Genomic DNA, 17,919 nt, shown 5'->3' with positions numbered 1-17,919 from the left:
ATCTGTCCCGCCATCGGAAGACGGTGGCTGATCTTCTCGGCCAGATACCCGGCCTCCCGAAGTTTCTTAATATCCTTCTCCTGGACGGTAGAGGCCATCCACTTGCCTCCAGCTCCGGCTCCGGACATTTTTGGAATGCCTTTGAGGGCGGAGAAGGCGAATGCTTGGATGCTGGAGCTCGAGCGAAAGAGAGTAGGCGGAAGAAGGAGGAGGTGTGGGTGAAAAAGGGGAATCCTTATCTCTTTATAAAGACGGCAGTCATGTGCCTCCCAACTTGCCCTAAAAACTCGCTTATTTCCCAAGCGTCATGCTAATAGCGCGGTTGGGTTACCCATGCCCGTATTGATGAGAATCCCGTGATAAGGGGGACACGATCTCTGCTTCGACAAGACGTGCCAATAAAAACTGCCTCGCAAGATGTGTAGTAGCAGGTTGAGAAAACGGTTCGAATAATGACTGGGCCACGGCGTGGTGTCACACTATGGAAAAGCTGTCAGCAGATTAGACTCGTGGAATATTGTACTCTCTACGGTGGTATGTGGAATTTGTTTTGCAGAGCCGGACACGATTCTGGTGTTCAATATCTACTTTGGAGTATTCGGAGAAGGATCCCGCCTTGCAATGCCGAAGACAATCTGCGCGCCGGACTCATCATCATTGAAGCCTGGTTCAGGGGCTACTGAGGGAGTCCTGAATTCGGGGGTCCTCGGACAGCCGGACTATATGCTTATGCTGGACTGTTGGACTATGAAGATACAAGATTGAAGACTTCGTCTCGTGTCCGGGTGGGACTCTCCATTGCGTGGAAGGCAAGCTTGGCAATTCGGATATGTAGATTACCTTCTCTGTAATCGACTCTGTGTAACCCTAGCCCCCTCTGGTGTCTATATAAACCGGAGAGTTTAGTCCGTAGGACAAGGACAATCAGAATCATAGGCTAACTTCTAGGGTTAGCCTCTACGATCTCGTGGTAGATCAACTCTTGTAATACTCATATCATCAAGATCAATCAAGCAGGAAGTAGGGTATTACCTCCATCGAGAGGGCCCGAACCTGGGTAAACATCGTTTCCCCTGCCTCCTGTTACCATTAGCCTTAGACGCACAGTTCGGGACCCCCTACCCGAGATCCGCCGGTTTTGACACCGACATCATCCTGATCAGCAACTTTATCTCTTACTTTTTGCACATGCCTCCTTTTCTGAAGGAAATTGAAGCCCCCAGATCGCTAGAAAATTAGAAGAGCCGTTGCTTCCCGCTTGTGTTCTGCATCACATTGGGGGGCTCTGTCCTTAACAACTGAAACTCCAGCAGCATCATAATCATAGTCTTCATCAGTGGCGCACATAAGTTTGAGAGGCCCAGCTGCATCCGAATTGCACGGCACTCGCTCTTGATCAACCACTTGAGCCTCAACGTACCTTGCATCCTCTACTGTAACAGCAACTTGTTCATGAGCAGGGATGGCTTGTTGATTAGATTCTCCGGTCGGGAGCATCAGATTTGATGAAGTGTGTATTCCTTCTCCGTTGATCCCGTGTTTACAGAGATGGTCATGATGGTAAGCAGAGAAACTTATAGGTTTGCGAGCATCACCCAGGGAATCAACAATCCAAATGTTGAAGGCCAAGTAGGTGTCATCATCTTCAGCAAACTGAATAGAGTCCCTCTCGCTTTGTAGCTTCAATCTGCCGCCGGCATCGGCAAGAGGTATGGGAGCGGGTCCACCTGCTCTGAATCCGCCGGGCGCCTGGTCGGCATGAGGCCAAGGATGCAGCTCCATCTCTCTGATCTTCTCGGATCCTCGGATCTCCCTTCCTGCCTCGCCCAATTGACAAATGCCAATGGTGATTCTCAGGGGTGTGGCATCATGTGCTTCTCCTCCCATGTGCCTTCGAAGTAGATCCTCCAGGCGAGATTCAGCAACTCCATGTTGACATGATCCTTGCAAATCTGCACGTACCTCCGCTCGAACTCTCCTGCCTCCGGATCCAGCTCCTCCTCCACCTCCTTCCATTCCCGCGTACAATGGGACCATGAGAGCGCGCCGTCCATGATCCTCCTCGCCCTCTCCCTCCAGCGCATCTCCCTTGTCGCTGCTAGGACCTCCGGCGAGACCGAATCGACTGGCTGAAGTAGATCCGGAAAAGCCTGGTAGACGAAAGGGAGCGGCACTCGGTATCCCCTCCCCTTCCCCAGCGGGATCCCTATGGATCTGATGAGGAGCGGCATGGGGGAGGTTGGGGGCGATCCTCGGTACGTCTCGTCGGAGGGAGCACGGCGTGTGGTGGATGCGACGATGGCGGTGGTGGTGGGCGGCGATGGTGGTGGGTACGGGGGTAGGTGGGACCTCTTTTTATTTTCGAGTGAAAGGAAGTTCTATTTCAATGTTACGGTGCTACAATCAAGAAGAAAAGAAGACTCGATACACGGGGGGTCCTTGGTTGAGCCATACAGCCGTGACATAATCCATGAGACTATAATTTGTTAGCCGATCTGCAACTTCATTTTGTTCACATCCTAGCTTCTGGAGAACAAACTTCATGTCCGAAGCATAGCTTTGATCTCCATGATAATGTGGCCGTATGCCAAACTGGAAATGCCATCACCTGAGAGTATTGCAATGGCCTCTGAAGAATCGGACTGCATGACGACCAGAAGGTTTGTGTGGTCAAGCGCAAGAGCCATTTCTTGCATGATCGCATGTAGCTCCACTTCTAGTGCATCGGTTGAAGATATGAAGGTAGCCTGCAAAATTACCGACCCATTTTCCCTTCTTAACACCATCCCGACCGTTGTTGCTCCAACCGCCGGTGAGAAGAAACCATTGACGGATATGGCTGCAAAGTTTGCTGGCAATAGCGGCCATTGCAGGAGGGGGCTATCATCTCCGAAACGCCGCTATTTCTTGGCATAGCCGATGGATTTGAAGTAGCTATGCAGAAATTCGAGTGTAACTTCAACCGGATGAACTTCTTTACCGTGGGATATATCGTTCTTGAGCTGCCAAATTCTCCCATAATTACCTTGCGTCGTTGTGTTCTGGAACTTTTGCCGAAAATCTTCACGGATTGCCGCAAACGCCACTGGATATCTGAATCAGATAGAATCCGGCCGTGCACGTCCATACCAGCCAATGGAGCTTCATGAGGGCGCGACACGAAGCTCTGTTGTTTGTTGACACCATGGGACGTGCCGGTGTCTCGACTTCCATGGTATAGAGAACGGTGGAGAAGGTCATGGTGGCTGAGATTGGAGGGCCAATAATGACAGAGGGGGGCCTTGGAGGCGATGCTTGACAAGCTGGTGCTCGAAATCGGCTTGCGGGACTTCCGGTCCACTCTGGACACGATACCTCACATCCTTGTGTTTGATAACTTTCAGGAGCATCGGTGGCAAGTAGGGGCGACAACACTAGAGGATTTCATTTTTAGTGGTGCTCCTCGAGTGTCGAGTTTGACTTTCAAGGTGAAAACCTAAGGTCTGACATTCATTGATTGTGCCTCGCAATTGCCTTGCTGAAAGTATTGTTTTGAGAGCTCAGACTTTCTTCAGGATGAAAAGTTAAGATCTTTGATCGGGTGACGACGCACTGTTCTCTTCTTGAAGGCGTCGCTTTTGGAGACCTTTCTGCTTTTCGGGTGTTGTCTTTGAGGTTGTTTGTGTGGTGCTGCTGAGAGAACTTGATCACTGTGGCGGAGCCTTTGTTTTCTTATGTCCTTTCGTTTTCTTTTTTAGGCTGTGTGCATTCTGAATATCTTTGCGACATTTTATTGGTGCAGATGCTAGGTGTAATTGGCACTTTCACGATATTTGTCGAGAAATATCCCTTCAGACATTTTGCACACTCAACAACCACCGCGTTTGATTTCGTTCAAAGTCGTCAGATTCTTTTTGTACGTTTAAGGGGTTCATGAATAAATTTTAATACGCTGGAAGCCGATTCAGTTCGTCCCACGGAGAAAGTCAAATCAGGGCAATTTCTTTCACTACTGACTCCATAGCGCGGCGTCACCTCCGCCGTTGCCGTCGTAGTAGTGCCCGTTCTGCCACCACGCCTCTGTGCCATCGGCCGGTGGCGGAGGCTCGAAGAGCAGCCCCTCTGCGAAATCCGCGTACTAGTAGCCCAGGTCCATTTCCCCGGCCATGTCCAGCTCCAAGTCGAACATGTCGCCGCCTAGTGCGTCCGCCGGCACCTCCAACACTTTGTCCGCACAACCAGGCTGCGACGTCGCCCGCGAGCCCATGTCCATCACCCACGACACATCCAACTCGAAGTCGAACATGTCGCTGGCCAGTGCTGCCGCCGGCACGTCGCACTCCGTCGGCGGCCGCACAAGGCTGCGGCGTCGCCCACGAGCCAGAGCTGGACGAACTGGAGGTGTCGAACACCTCGTCCACGGGAACGGTCGCGGCGCAGCTGGCGGTCTCCCGGCGCTGGAAGTCCGCGATGGCGGCGAGCGCTGCACGGCGGACGTCGGCGAGGTCGGCGAGAGCGGACGGGACGGCGAGCAGCCACGCGGAGTCCGGGAAGTTGAGGCACGCGGCGGAGCGGCCGCCCAGCGCGAGCATAGCGGCGTCGTGCGCGCGCGCGGCGGACTCGGCGGTGACGTAGGTCCCGAGCCAGAGCCTGCACCCGCGCCTGCCGGGGACGCGCACCTCGCACACCCACCGGCAGGCGCCGCCCCGGCGCCGCACGCCGCGGTACACCGGGTGCCGCGTCTCCTTGAACTTGGTGCGCCCTGCCGGCCGCTTCGCCGGCGCCGCCGCGTGCTGGTCGCGCGAGGACGTCGGCGTGGACGGGGAGGTCCATCGCTCGCTGCCCATCTCCATCTTGCACTGCTGCCGATCGACCGGTGAACGGTGAGCTAGCTCGATGCCGGCTTTAGCTTAGGATTGTGTGTGTGTGTGTGTGTATGTATGTATGCTGGACCGTTGGTGGATAACTGTGTGGAGTGCGCTGTTATATAGTTTTGCGTGACGCGCTCGGAGCATGCGTGGGGCCGGCGCCGACTGCCAGCAGGCCGGCGACATGCCGACGCGTGGCGTTTTGCAGCGTTAAGCCAGTGCGGCGGCTCTCTTTTTTTTTAGTTTACTTTTTTAGGTAATGGGCAGCTTCGTTCTCTACATTCATTCGACGAGTGGATTGGGCTCAAATAGTGGGAAGGCCATTTTCTCCCTGTCGGCCGCGTTCTTTCGGCTCATTCGAACCGCACAGCCTTCCGGATTTTCAGTCATCCTAATTATCCACAGCACAGAGGCAATGCCAACAGTGGCCAGAAGTATGTAATTTTACCCTTAGACAAAAGTACATAATTTTCCAAGAATTTCTTAAGTGAAACATCAAAGAGACGATGCAAACTTACAAGATTTCTAGTCGTAGAAATCAAGCGGCATCCACTAAAAAAATTGTTCTACATGCTGAAACTCTACAAAATATTGCATCAACCCTTGTATCTGGTCTGGTGATCACAGCACACACCACAAGAGGCTGCAACACTCAGTTAAATTGTCCTTAAAACAAAAGCCTGCTCTCTTTCCTCCACAATAATAAGATCGCGTCTTCACTATACAGAAGATGCACTACATAACTAATTTACATCTAAGGGGCCAAGAGAAACACTAACACATTCACCGAGAGCATGTACAGCAGTGGCAGCAAGAGTACCGTCAGGACAACCCAACTGCGGGCTGTCTCAGTCGAAGAGCAAGCGTCGTCGCAGGGACTTGGGCATCCTTTTTGTCAGGTCCACCGGTGGTGATTTTCTCGAGCCAGCTCTCGACGTAGACGTCTCGCCCTCGATGACCGGCTTCTTCCCGGCTTCGTCTCCCGCCGCTTTCTTCGACCGGTAAAACTCCTTGATGCTGAGCTGAACCCCGCTGGGTCTTGGACCCTTTGGTGTCTCCAGCATGCTCTCTGCTTGGCTCAGCTTGGATTTCCGTGATCTTGATTTTGCTTCTTTGAGCCTCTGCAACAAATTCAGTGGATATTTTAACCACGGTATTCAAGAGATAGATGTAAGTGCAGATGTAATGCAAATGTAGCTTCGTATAATGTCCAGGAAGCATCATCACGATTTTACTTCTCATCCACAGGGAAGAAAGGAAGTAACGATGCATACCTGTGCTTCCTGAAACTGCCGTGCTTCATTAGGAAATGCAGCATTCACGAGCTGTATATCTTCATCAGTCAATAGAAATACTTGATCATCATCCCTGAGTACTTGTGGCAGATCTGGCTCATCCAACGAGTCAGCAGATTCAATATTCACCGTTGCCTCCTCCTCCTCTTCCTCCTCCTCGTCATCGTCCAAAACCACCACCTCAGCGTGACTCTCCCCATCTAATTCTGGCTTCTTGTGAGACGCACCACCAGAAACAATACCACCAGTGGTCCTCTTCCATTTGACCAGGTAGTAAGGGTGGCCATGTTTTATCTTAATGCGCTGAATTGAATGGAACTCATATTGGTCACAGAGAAGCAATGATTTACACGGAGATGAAGCCATTTTGCGCATATATATAGTTGATAGCATAGGGAGCATGTGCTGTCGGACATACGACGGTTCCCAGTTCTGCATATAAGTTAGCAAGTCAACCAAATCATCAACTTTAGGATCAGTCCACTCAAGCTTTCGATCACCACTTTCTGCAGACAGCACAATGATGACTCACTTAGTACATATCGATGAGGACAATCAACAGATTCTGATGTAGGTAAATAGTTAAGAACAAAGTAAGGATAATACAACTGGCACTTGCAGCAAGTTCAGAAGCTTCACTCTCAAGTACAGGTGAAATCGAGAAATATTAAAAGCAGTGTTATTAACATTTACCTTTATCCAAATTGTCATCACATAGATACAATTTAATTATCTCCTCATTTGGGAAATTTGTCTCAGCAGCTAATCTTTTGCACACCTTGATTTGCCAATTCTCATGTCTTCTCTGTGCTTTCAGATCACACGCCTAAAATTCATTCCAACAAAGATACTATTAATAAAGAGAATTGAGATCCATAAACCATTTAAAGGCAAGGAATAAGTACATTTTATTTGATTGAACAGAAAACATCAGAAGCATTATGACAGTGAACAAGTCAAGCAACCAGTTTTTGTGCAGAATTCAGTAAAGATAATGGATACAAGTATGCGGACACAAATTAGCAGCTGAGGCCTGACGGTAGTGCTATCAAACAACCTTGGACAGGCATAAGGAACAGTTTTTTATCCAAATCAGGCATTGTCTATTATACAATACACGTGTAATGAACTGTGGAATACACTGCCGAGAAGGTCATGCTTTACAGTAGATCAAGTGAGATTACCTTTTCACAGCTAGGACATTCACATATGAAACCAGCTGGTTTTTCCATGCAGAACTCTAATGAATCCACCAAGCAATAATTGCATCCAGTCTTGCTGTGATTTTTCTTGCTACCGGGGTGACCACAGTGTGAGCAGTGAGGCGATCTCGCAACTGGTGGGCTCTTTGTGGATGGTGATGGTAGATCATCAACATGGGCCTTGTCAAATCCTTCTAGGAATGGATAGATTCCTTTACCAATTTCATGTAATCTGGAGAAGTAGAAATAAGATTAGGTTCAGAAATGCAATGTTGGGCAACTCATTACGCTACAAAATTACAAGAATCTCTCATCAAAGTAGGAAACATACTTATCTAAAATCTGATCTTCATCAAATAACCGCACAAACCGAAGTGCGGTCTCAACACCAAAACCAGGCACGCCATGCAAATCATGGTCACTGCCGATAAGAAGTGCCATGGCTACCATTTGTTTCCTCTTCAATCCAATCCCAGACTCAATATCTGCTATGTTGTAGCACTCAAAAGGTTCCTGAAAGAAATTCCTGATCGTCACACCATGGTACAGGGAAAGTGGAGCAAATCATTCATCTCATGGTATAAGTATAACAGAGTGCCTACCTTACAATTCGACCGCATCACTTTTATGACAGTCTTAGCTCCAAAGAGAAAAGCATCACTGTCTGAAGTAATGCAGGCATCCACTTCACCCTCATTGTTCAACTGAGCGCAAAGGGCTTCAGCTTCACCCTTTGCCCACAATACTGGCATTCCAAGATTTTTAAGCAATTCCTATGTGTCACAGAAAATGAATACTGTCAAAGATAGAAACTTTTCCCGGTTTCCAATAGTAACCCTAGATAACAAGTCCGAAATGCATCAGCAAACCTAGATTCGAAACTTACATAAACTACTAATGAAATGTCTCAAAGGCTTACAAACACACACTCACACACAAAAATGATGATCAAGTAGTGTTAAAACATTGCATTTCAGCCAATCTTTCTGAACCAAAACTAAATTGTGAATCTTGATAAAGTGAAAACAAAATTTGCAAAAAAGGGGCACTGACCACACAGTCCTTGACGCATCGCGTGAAGATAGCATTTCTGGCCTTCACCGGCGCCGGGGCACTGGCGTCCCCTTCCGCCTCCGCGCTGGACGACGCAGGCGGGTCCACCCCAGAGCCTCGGAAGAAGCGCGCGGCCCTGGCCTGCGACTTGAGCGGCGACGGCTCGCCGTCCACCACGAACACCGGGAAAGCACCCATCTGCAGCAGTTCCAAAGACAAACCCAACCAGTGAGCCAAAAAAAACAGGGGAATCAAACACAAAGGAGTATTCCCAACACAGATTGGGCCGCGGCCGCATCTCCAAGATTGGCGCTTGAACAGCGCGGGACGACCACCGCGGGACGCAGGATGTCTCAATACCTCAATGCAGGAGACCAATCGCCGGGGGGCATCGACGAACGGGAGAAATCGACGAGGAACAAAACTAGAATCCAGAGACGAGATGGGGGACAGAGGCCGAAGGGAGAGGCGAGAGGGGGGGAGGGAGAGAGGGGAAACCCAACGGACCTTGGCGAAGAGGGAGAGCGTCCGGAAGAAGGTGTTGCGGATGTGGGGGCGGCGCGCGTGGGGCGAGCGCGCCCGGATGGCGGTGCTGTGGGAGACGATCCAGAAGGAGAGGTCGACGGCGACGCGGCGGCCGCGGAGGTACCCCGGCCCCTCCTGCCGCGCGTACGGCTTCAGGAGGTCCCAGAAGCTGCCCCCCACGCCCATCTCGCCTCCTCTTCGTCGGCGTCGTCGTCGCCGGACACGGCGGGGGTTCTAGGGCGCTCGCGCTCAGCGAATCGCGGGTCTCGCCGCTGCGGCTAATGGGCCGTTGGGTGGGTCGGCTCTCGGTGCCAGTGCCAGGTGGGCCTGGCCGCTGTGCGCAAGACACGTTGCGGCCGTTCGATTAGAAAAACTGAAGCGGTTGCCTTTTGCGCCAGAAACTGAAATGAGTTTTCGTTGTTCAAAAAAAGATTATTTTTTAAAGAAAGAACAATTATTCTTTTATTAAAACACAGTACAAACATAGATGCTTGATATGTCTCAAAGGTATCTATAATCTTTTATTGTTTCCTCCTACTATATTATCACTTTTATATATTTTTATAGCATTTCATATTAGTTTTCTGGACTGCCTTTTAATTTAGTGCCTAGTGACAGTTTCTTTTTTCTACTCCCTTTGTCCAAGATCGTCCACAGCCACCGGTTCCCGGCTGTTACGGCTGGCGGCATTTTGAACAAGTTTATTGCTTCGACAATTTTTTAAAATCACAAAATTCCAAAGGGAAAATCGAGTTTTTGGACCATTTGGGGGTTAGGGCTAGGGTTTAGATTTCCAAGTTTAGGGTTAGGTTTTATGGTTTGAACCTTTAGTGTTTACTGTTTAGAATAGAGTTTCGGACAATTTAAGTCCCGGGTTTAGGGTTTAGGATAATCTTTTAAAATCGGAAAATTCCAAAGGAAAAATAGAGTTTTTGGACGTTTTAGACATTTTAGGGTCTGGGGCTAGGGTTTAGATTTCCAAGTTTAGGGTTAGGTTTTATGGTTTGAACCTTTACTGTTTACTACTTAGAATAGAGTTTCGGACGTTTTAAGTCCCGGGTTTAGGGTTTAGGGTTTTTAGTGTTTTTTATTTGTTTCAAATGATATTTTAAAAGATTTTGGCATTATAATTTAGTAATAATTGAATTTTCGAACTTTTTATATTTTTGCTTTTTATATATTTTTATGAAATTTTTGAAATTAAAATTTGAAAAAAAAACTTAATTTTTTGAATTTTTTTGACATTTTTGGATTTTTTTTGAATAGTTGTCTGGAATTCAAAAAATTAAATCACATGACATCAAGACCTAAGGGTTAATAGGATTGATAGCTTATATTGTCAGGAAAACAACAAGTGCAGATTTGGAAACTAGGGCGATCAAACCAGGAAATTAAGCGTGTTGGGGTTGAAGCGGTGAGAGGATGGGTGATCAGCCGGGAAGTTAGACGATTTAGAATCAGTGCTCCACGTTGAAGAAGTGAGGAGGGGTGGTTAGAGATTAAATTGTCAAATAATTCAAACATTCGAAAATCACAAGAAAAAATCCAAAAAACAAATTTTCAAAAAAAAATTGAAAAAATTCCTTTTGGTAACACCAACCGGGACTAAAGGTCCTCCAGCCCCGCTCTAGCCGGCGGCCACGTGGAGCCCCTTTAGTCCCGGTTCGTAAGCCAACCGGGACAAAAGGTTAGAGGCTTTAGTCCCGATTGATTTGTCCCGGTTCCAAAATTCGGCATCACATGAGTTTAATGATGACTTCTTACCCTATAGGAATGACCTCAAGAAACAAAGTTCGGCATTTCAATTTTATATAAATGAAGTCCAAAAGACCAACATACAACCATGTTATGGCACTTGTTGGCCGAATGGCGCAAGCTAAGGCTGCTATGAGTAGTGCCATTTTTCTTGAATGAGGACTTTGGTAGCTGGCGGCCTTCTACTTTGAAATAACTGAAATTCCCTTGGAAGACTCGATTGCCATAAACCAATAATAGAATCCAACCACAATCAAAACTATCTCCAAGCTGTTTGATAGAGTCTGTGTAATACAGAAAAACATAAACCAGTTCACCAACTGCAAAAATAGTTGTAAATGATTTGTTAAGGTCACCATCCACCAGGTAACTGCAATACTTTATTTGTGAAAGTAAAATCATGTCAACACATATGAGTTTAAGGATACTGTCCACTGTGCAACGTGCTCGTTGAAAATAAGTTTGGAGAGTTTATACAAGTATAGATCTCCAAACGCTGCAAATACTGACTGTAGAAGTCATGGAGCCATCACCTACAAAAAAGTGAATAAATGGATGAGAACATGGTCCCTACACGCGGAGAGTGGTAAACCTATTAAGTTACGAGGGAGAGGATGTGGAGGGGAGGTGTCTGAGGAGAGGTTTCTTAGCCATATTAAATCCGCTGCCTAATTGGCTGTAATTAACAGAAACAGTATACAGATTCTGAATGTCCTGGACGACATTGGCCTCAGAAAACAAACTGAATGAGGAATTCAGTTACCGTGTAGCCCGAGATAACCTACTCAAGCTGATGTCTCATATTCCTGGAAATTGCTCGCACTTAACCTACAACTAGAACGGTGGGACCTATGTTGACTGACAGTTTGGACTCCACATGACTTGTGACTAGAATCACACACTTCTACCCTCCAATTCTGAAATTTTCTCAAACAAATTTCCAGCACCCAGACTCTGCCAGTTTCATTTCCAAAATGCCGGAGTAATTACAATGAACCACGGGGTATCGAGGTGGAGAAACGCCAGAAACTTGTAAAGGGCGGCGAAGACCAGCGGGTGGAGGTAACTTCCAAGGCCCCGCTTCCACTCCCAGGTGAGGTGGCCGTACCTGCAAAAGCAGCAGCCAAAATCATCCAACGCGGCAGCAATCTAGCATCAAAACTTTAGGATGAGCGAGAGCCGAGAGGAGAGGGCATCCTATGGCGAAACGGGTTGTCAAATGGGGACAGGATCGTCCAATCCCAATCCGGCTAGCCTAGCTAGCGCCACGGAACGAGGGCGTGAGCCGGAGGCGAGCTTACCCGAAGGCGACGCGGTGGGTGTCGGTGTCAAAACCGACAGATCTCGGGTAGGGGGGCCAAGCTGTGCGTCTAAGGATCCATGGTAACAGGAAGCCAGGGGACACAGTGTTTAACCAGGCTCAGGCCCTCTTGATGGAGGTAAAACCCTACTCCTGCTTGATTATATTCAACGAGTATGAAGATTACAAGAGTTGATCTACCTCGATATCGTAATGGCTAACCCTAGATGTCTAGCCTATGGGGATTCCGATGATGATGAAAAGGTGCCCTCTACGGACTAACCCCTCTAGTTTATATACACACCGGAGGGGGCCTAGGGTTTGTACAAGGTCGGTTTATCAGGGAAGGGAACCTCCGGACTCTATTCTTGCCGTCCACGTATCGAGAAGTCCCATTCGGACACGGTAGATAATCTTCAGCTTGATCCTATACGGCCCATGCAACTCAGCCCGTACTCCTGGGCCGGACACCTGAGGACCCCCAAATCCAGGACTCCCTCAGTAGCCCCTGAACTTGCCTCCAATGACGATGTAGTATGCGGACGCAAGTCTTTGGCTTTGAAAGGCGGATTCCCCATTATATTCCGTATTGATGATAGCCTAGTATCGGTTTCCGCATCCAGTCTTTATGATTCCTCCTTGTCGTCGCCTCGATTTCCACACGTCTGAGTGAATGCGAACGGTCCGTTATCCCTATATTTTAATATTTCTGACAGGCACAGGTCGCACCTATAAAACAAGATGAGATCTTCAAAACGCCATCCCGCATCACACCAAGAGCACCAGAGCGAGCCATGGAAAAATTCGGACCATGGCGAATGCCCCTGGATCCTCCTCGCGCCCTCATGGCCCTCAAGAAGGGGACTGGCAGAGTTGCTCCGTATCCCACCTCCAGCTCAGTCGGCTCCAAACACAAGGATATCTCCCTCCCTCGGATCTAGTCTCCGTACGGGCGGGGTTAACTTCTATGGGTGTTGATGCATTGGCGAAGAATTTCTCCAATCCCAGCCAAGGGGAGAGGGTATGCTTCATCTCATTCCTTTTGAGGAGCGTGGGATTCCCAATCCACCGCTTCCTTAGGGGCCTACTGGAACACTACGGGATTCAACTGCACAACCTCACACCAGGTTCTATTTTACATATCTCTGGCTTCGTCGCCCTTTGCGAATTATTTTTGGGCTGCGAGGCTCACTTTGAACTATGGAAAAAGTTATTCTACCTCGTTCCTCGCCATCAGGGCGGCGGGTCTATTTTTGAAGTGGGCGGCGCCGAAGTATGGCATATAGCCGGATCCGGCTACCCAGTCGAGACTCCGAAGAAGGGATCCGCCGAATGGTCTTCGGAATGGTTCTATATCGAGGATGTACCTCTTCCGGACCCTGTTCGGCGCGGACTGCCAGAATTTTCCAATGCCCCCTTGAAAAAGCTATATAGCTGGCGTCCCAAGTCCCCTGCTCAGGAAGACAGTGCGGAAGTGATGAGATTGGTAAACAAGGTCAAGGTACTGACCCATTCCAGACTTTCCATAGTGGAAGTTATGGCCATTGCAATATAGAGGTGCATCCAGCCACTTCAATCCAGGGTAACCCCCTTATGGAACTATAACAGGGAGGACGATGCATCCCGCTATAGGCGAAAGGGTCCGAATAGCCAAGCCGCATTGGCCGCAACACTGGCCGACCTTTATAAAGGAGAAGAAGAAGACTTCCTTCGTTTAAATTGCCGAGAGGCCTTCTCCATGTACAATCCCATTGAATGGGTAAGTTTTCTAACCATTTAGTACTTTTTACTCATTGAGATGCATTAACCGAATCCCCTAGTTACTTTTTAAATAGTCATGGAGGCAAATTGTCGAGAACATTAACTGCCCCGCCCCCCAACCAGAGGATCACGAACGCAATGAGGACCCCGGATTCCATGAGGATCCGAAGATTTTTGTAGAGTTTGAAGATGGCGTATACTATCAGGTGAGCCTTGGCGTCTCGGAGGTAGCCATTGCGGCTGACTACCCCGACCTCTACCCTTTCATAAAGGTAAGTATTCGGGAATTGTATTCTCAGGGTAGAGAGATACTTTTGCTCGTCTCTTCATCCTCCGCTTTGGACCATGTTTCGTAGGATCGGCACTCAACGAGCCATACTCAGGGGCGGGCGAGCAAGAGAAGGTCAGCACCTTCGCGGAAGGGTCGTGCAAAACAAAAGGAAGTCGGATGCACCACTGAACCTGCTCCATCACCGAAAAGGTATATTCCTCTTATTTATTCGGACATGAAGCCGAATTGTCATTCGCATCCTCCTTCTATCATCGCAGGAGGGGTATACGACGAACCGTGAGCAAGATCCCAGCCAGCCGAGCCGCGGCTAATACTCGCCGGAGATACCAACTGGGACGGGGGCGCATGCTGATGCGGCACAGACTCATTCGCCTCACGGAGAGTCGGATGAGATGTTTGTAACCAACTTCGAAGTCGAGAGTGCGATGAATCATCATCACTTGAAAGAAGCCTTGCGCGCCCCTGCCTTAACGGAGCCAGAGTTTACCGCCCTAAGCACTGTAGGTGCATATATCTGGGCTGCCCGGGATGGACTCACCGGGGTTGCTCGCCTGTTCTTAAAGGATATGCAGGTACAAATCTTTATGAACTTAGTGGATAGATAGTGGTGGCCCCCGAGACTTGAAGCGGGTGGACAAAACCGATTTAAGGATCGTTTGATGATCGTAGGTTCTCAAGGAGAAGAACAGTGCATTGACCCAGGAGCTCGCGACAAGCCGGACACAGTTAAATGCCGCTGTCTCCGAGCTTGAAGAAATAAAGAGCGCTCCAATGTATTACAGCAAAGGGTGTTATCTCGTGAGCAGAGGGCGTTATCTCGATATTCGGACCCCCGACATTGTTTGCGTTGTGTTCGACGGTTGGGGTGTGGTCAGGTCTGTATTGCCTTCATCCTGCCACACCACAAATGGCTTAAAGAGCCTTTCCACAAAGGTGTTGGGTGGCACGGGGTTGCACTTAGCGCCCATATGAGCGAGGATGTCGGCTGCCTGATTACTTTCTCGAGCGACATGATGGAACTCAAGTACGTCGAACCAAGCTGACATTTTTAATATGGCGTTTTGATATGCCACCATTTTTGGGTCCTTTGCATCGAACTCTCCGTTGACCTGGGAAATTGCGAGGTTCGAATCGCCACGCACTTCCAAGCGGTTGTATACCCATGGAGACAGCCTTGCGAAGACCGTGTAGTAGCGCCTCGTATTCGGCTGCATTATTGGAGTCTGTGTACATAATTTGTAGTACGTAGCAGACTATGTCCCAATTTGGGGATGTGAGGATTACACCAGCCCCCAGTCCGGCCAGCATTTTGGAGCCATCGAAGTACAAAATCCTATTAGAGTATGAGTTGTACTCTTTAGGAAGTTCGGCTTCTGTCCATTCAGCGATGAAGTCGGACAATACCTGGGATTTAATAGCCCGGCGTGGCTTGTATATGATTTCGAACGGTAAGAGCTCGATGGCCCATTTGGCTATGCGGCCAGTGGCGTCCTTGTTATTGATAATGTCATTCAGTGGTACTTCAGATGCCACTGTGACCGAATACTCTTGAAAGTAGTGTCGAAGTTTACGGGATGCCATGAAGACTGTGTAAGCTATCTTATGATAGTGGGGGTATCGGGATTTGCAAGGTGTAAGAACCTCCGACACGTAGTAGACTGGTTTTTGGGTGGGGAATTTATGTCCCTCTTCCCCTCGTTCGACGACGAGCACGGCACTAACCACTTGGTTAGTTGCTGAAATATATAATAGTATGGGCTCTCCAACACCTGGTGCAGCCAGGATTGGGTTGCTTGCCAGAAGGGTTTTGATTTCCTCCAGTCCGACTGTGGCAGCGTCCGTCCATTTGAAGTTGTCAGTGCAGCGCAGTAGCTTGTAGAGTGGTAATGCTTTTTCTCCTAATTTGGAGATAAATCGGCTTAAGGCGGCGACACATCCAGCTAGCTTCTGTACTTGCTTAAGGTCTGTTGGGATGGCTAATTGTGTCAGAGCTCGGATCTTGGCTGGGTTTGCCTCAATTCCTCTATGGGAAACAATGAAGTCTAGCAATTTTCCGGCTGGTACTCCGAAGACACACTTTTCTGGATTAAGTCATATGTCATATGTCCGAAGGTTATCAAAGGTTAGGCGGAGATCATCTATCGGTGTCTCGATGCGTTTTGTCTTAATGACCACGTCGTCCACATATGCTTCGACTGTTTTACCGATTTGTTTTTCCAAGCAAGTTTGGATCATACGTTGGTAATAGCCCCTGCGTTTTTAAGCCCGAAGGGCATATTGTTGAAGCAGAAGGGACCGTAAGGGGTGATGAATGCAGTTGCAGCCTGGTCCGATTCCTTCATCTTAATCTGATGGTATCCGGAATAGGCGTCAAGGAAGCACAAAGAATCGTGTCCTGCAGTTGCATCAATGATTTGGTCGATCCGAGACAATGGGAAGGGATATTTAGGGCAAGCCTTGTTGGGGTCCTTGAAGTCGACACACAGGCGCCACGATTTGTCCTTTTTAGGTACCATAACCAGGTTGGCTAACCAATCCGGATGTTTGATTTCCCTAATGAACCCAGCCTCTAATAACTTGGCTAGCTCTTCTCCCATGGCCCGACGCTTGGGTTCAGAGAATCGCCGTAGTGTTTGCTTTACGGGTTTGAATCCTTTGATTATGTTGAGACTGTGTTCAGGCAGTCTTCGTGGGATGTCAGGCATGTCTGAAGGATGCCAGGCAAAAATATCCCAATTCTCGCACAAGAATGCGCGTAGGGCGGCGTCCACTGCCGGATCCAGCTATGCTCCGATAGATGCTGTTTTATTAGGGTCTGTCGGGTGCACTTGGAATTTTACTATTTCTTCGACTGGCTTGAAAGAAGTGGACTTGGACCTCTTATCAAGGATCACATCGTCCCTATCCACCGTAGCTCATAAGGTGGTTAATTCCTCTACCGCTAGGGCTTCAGATAGTGCCTCCAGGGCCAAGGATGCGGTTTTGTTTTCGGCACGAAGGGCTTTGTCTGGGTCGCTCAAGATTGTGATGATTCCATTAGGGCCGGGCATTTTGAGATTCATGTATCCATAATGGGGTATAGTTTGAAAGCGTGAGAAAGCATCCCGACCGAGGATAGAGTGATACCCACCATTGAAGGGGACCACATGAAAGAGCTATTAAACATATTGTAACCTGACATATTGTAACGTAGCATATAGCACCGGCTAGGTTGTTAGGATTGATCTATCCTCCTGTAACCGTAGCCTCATCTCTCCCTCTCTTTCCTTGGTTCACAAGTTGTAATCCAAACCGATTGTATGCGCTATCCAGGGAGGTGCGCCCCTGTTATATAAACACGCAGTGCGTCCCTCCAACGAGGTAAGACGCTTAAGCCAATCTTCACATGGTATACAGAGCCTCCCTCTTCCTATACATCTAGCATCCATCGTTTTTCCACCCACGAGCTCGCCATGTCCTCCTCCTCCACCAGCGCTCCTCTAGTCGGCCTCAATGGTCAGGTTACAGAGAAGCTAACCCGGACGAATTACGTCCTCTGGTGGGCACAGGTCACGCCACAGCTGATCGGGGCTGGTGTCTTCGGCTATGCCAAAGGGACGATCAAAGAACCAGAGAAGTTCATCATCACCAAGGACAAAGACGGCAAGGAATCAGCCTCACCGAACCCTCTTCATCAAGTCTGGGTGCGGAAGATCAACAGGTATTGGCATATTTGCTAGTTAATCTTTCTAGAGAAGTTCTTGTCCAGGTGACCAACATCCACAAGGCGCACGAGCTCTGGGCTGCGGTGGCGAACATGTTCTCGTCCCAGTCCAGATCGCACGTGAACAACATCCGTGTCGCCCTCTCCAACGCAGAGAAGGGCACACCGACGGTGGGCGCCTACTTC

General features: G+C 48.8%; 1 protein-coding gene and 2 pseudogenes across 1 annotated transcript; all 3 read right to left on the bottom strand.

Moving 5' to 3' along the window:
- Positions 1–3,802: 3,802 nt before the first annotated feature.
- Positions 3,803–4,894, bottom strand: LOC123116605 (dehydration-responsive element-binding protein 1H-like; annotated as a pseudogene).
- A 441-nt stretch (positions 4,895–5,335) lies between these two features.
- Positions 5,336–9,193, bottom strand: LOC123112761 (flap endonuclease GEN-like 1). The gene is made up of 8 exons (XM_044533842.1): positions 8,905–9,193; positions 8,398–8,595; positions 7,947–8,117; positions 7,676–7,857; positions 7,327–7,576; positions 6,836–6,968; positions 6,122–6,648; positions 5,336–5,968 (listed from the first exon to the last, which is right to left on the bottom strand). The coding sequence occupies exons 1-8, from the start codon at positions 9,106–9,108 to the stop codon at positions 5,696–5,698; spliced, it is 1,938 nt and encodes a 645-aa protein (XP_044389777.1). The 5' UTR covers positions 9,109–9,193; the 3' UTR covers positions 5,336–5,695.
- A 1,489-nt stretch (positions 9,194–10,682) lies between these two features.
- Positions 10,683–12,010, bottom strand: LOC123114922 (mannosyltransferase APTG1-like; annotated as a pseudogene).
- Positions 12,011–17,919: the final 5,909 nt, after the last annotated feature.

This window comes from Triticum aestivum, chromosome 5B (assembly GCF_018294505.1).
Source record: "Triticum aestivum cultivar Chinese Spring chromosome 5B, IWGSC CS RefSeq v2.1, whole genome shotgun sequence".
NCBI lineage: Eukaryota > Viridiplantae > Streptophyta > Magnoliopsida > Poales > Poaceae > Triticum > Triticum aestivum.
Note: the sequence above shows the minus strand (reverse complement) of the source record. Positions and strands in the feature narration are given on the sequence as shown.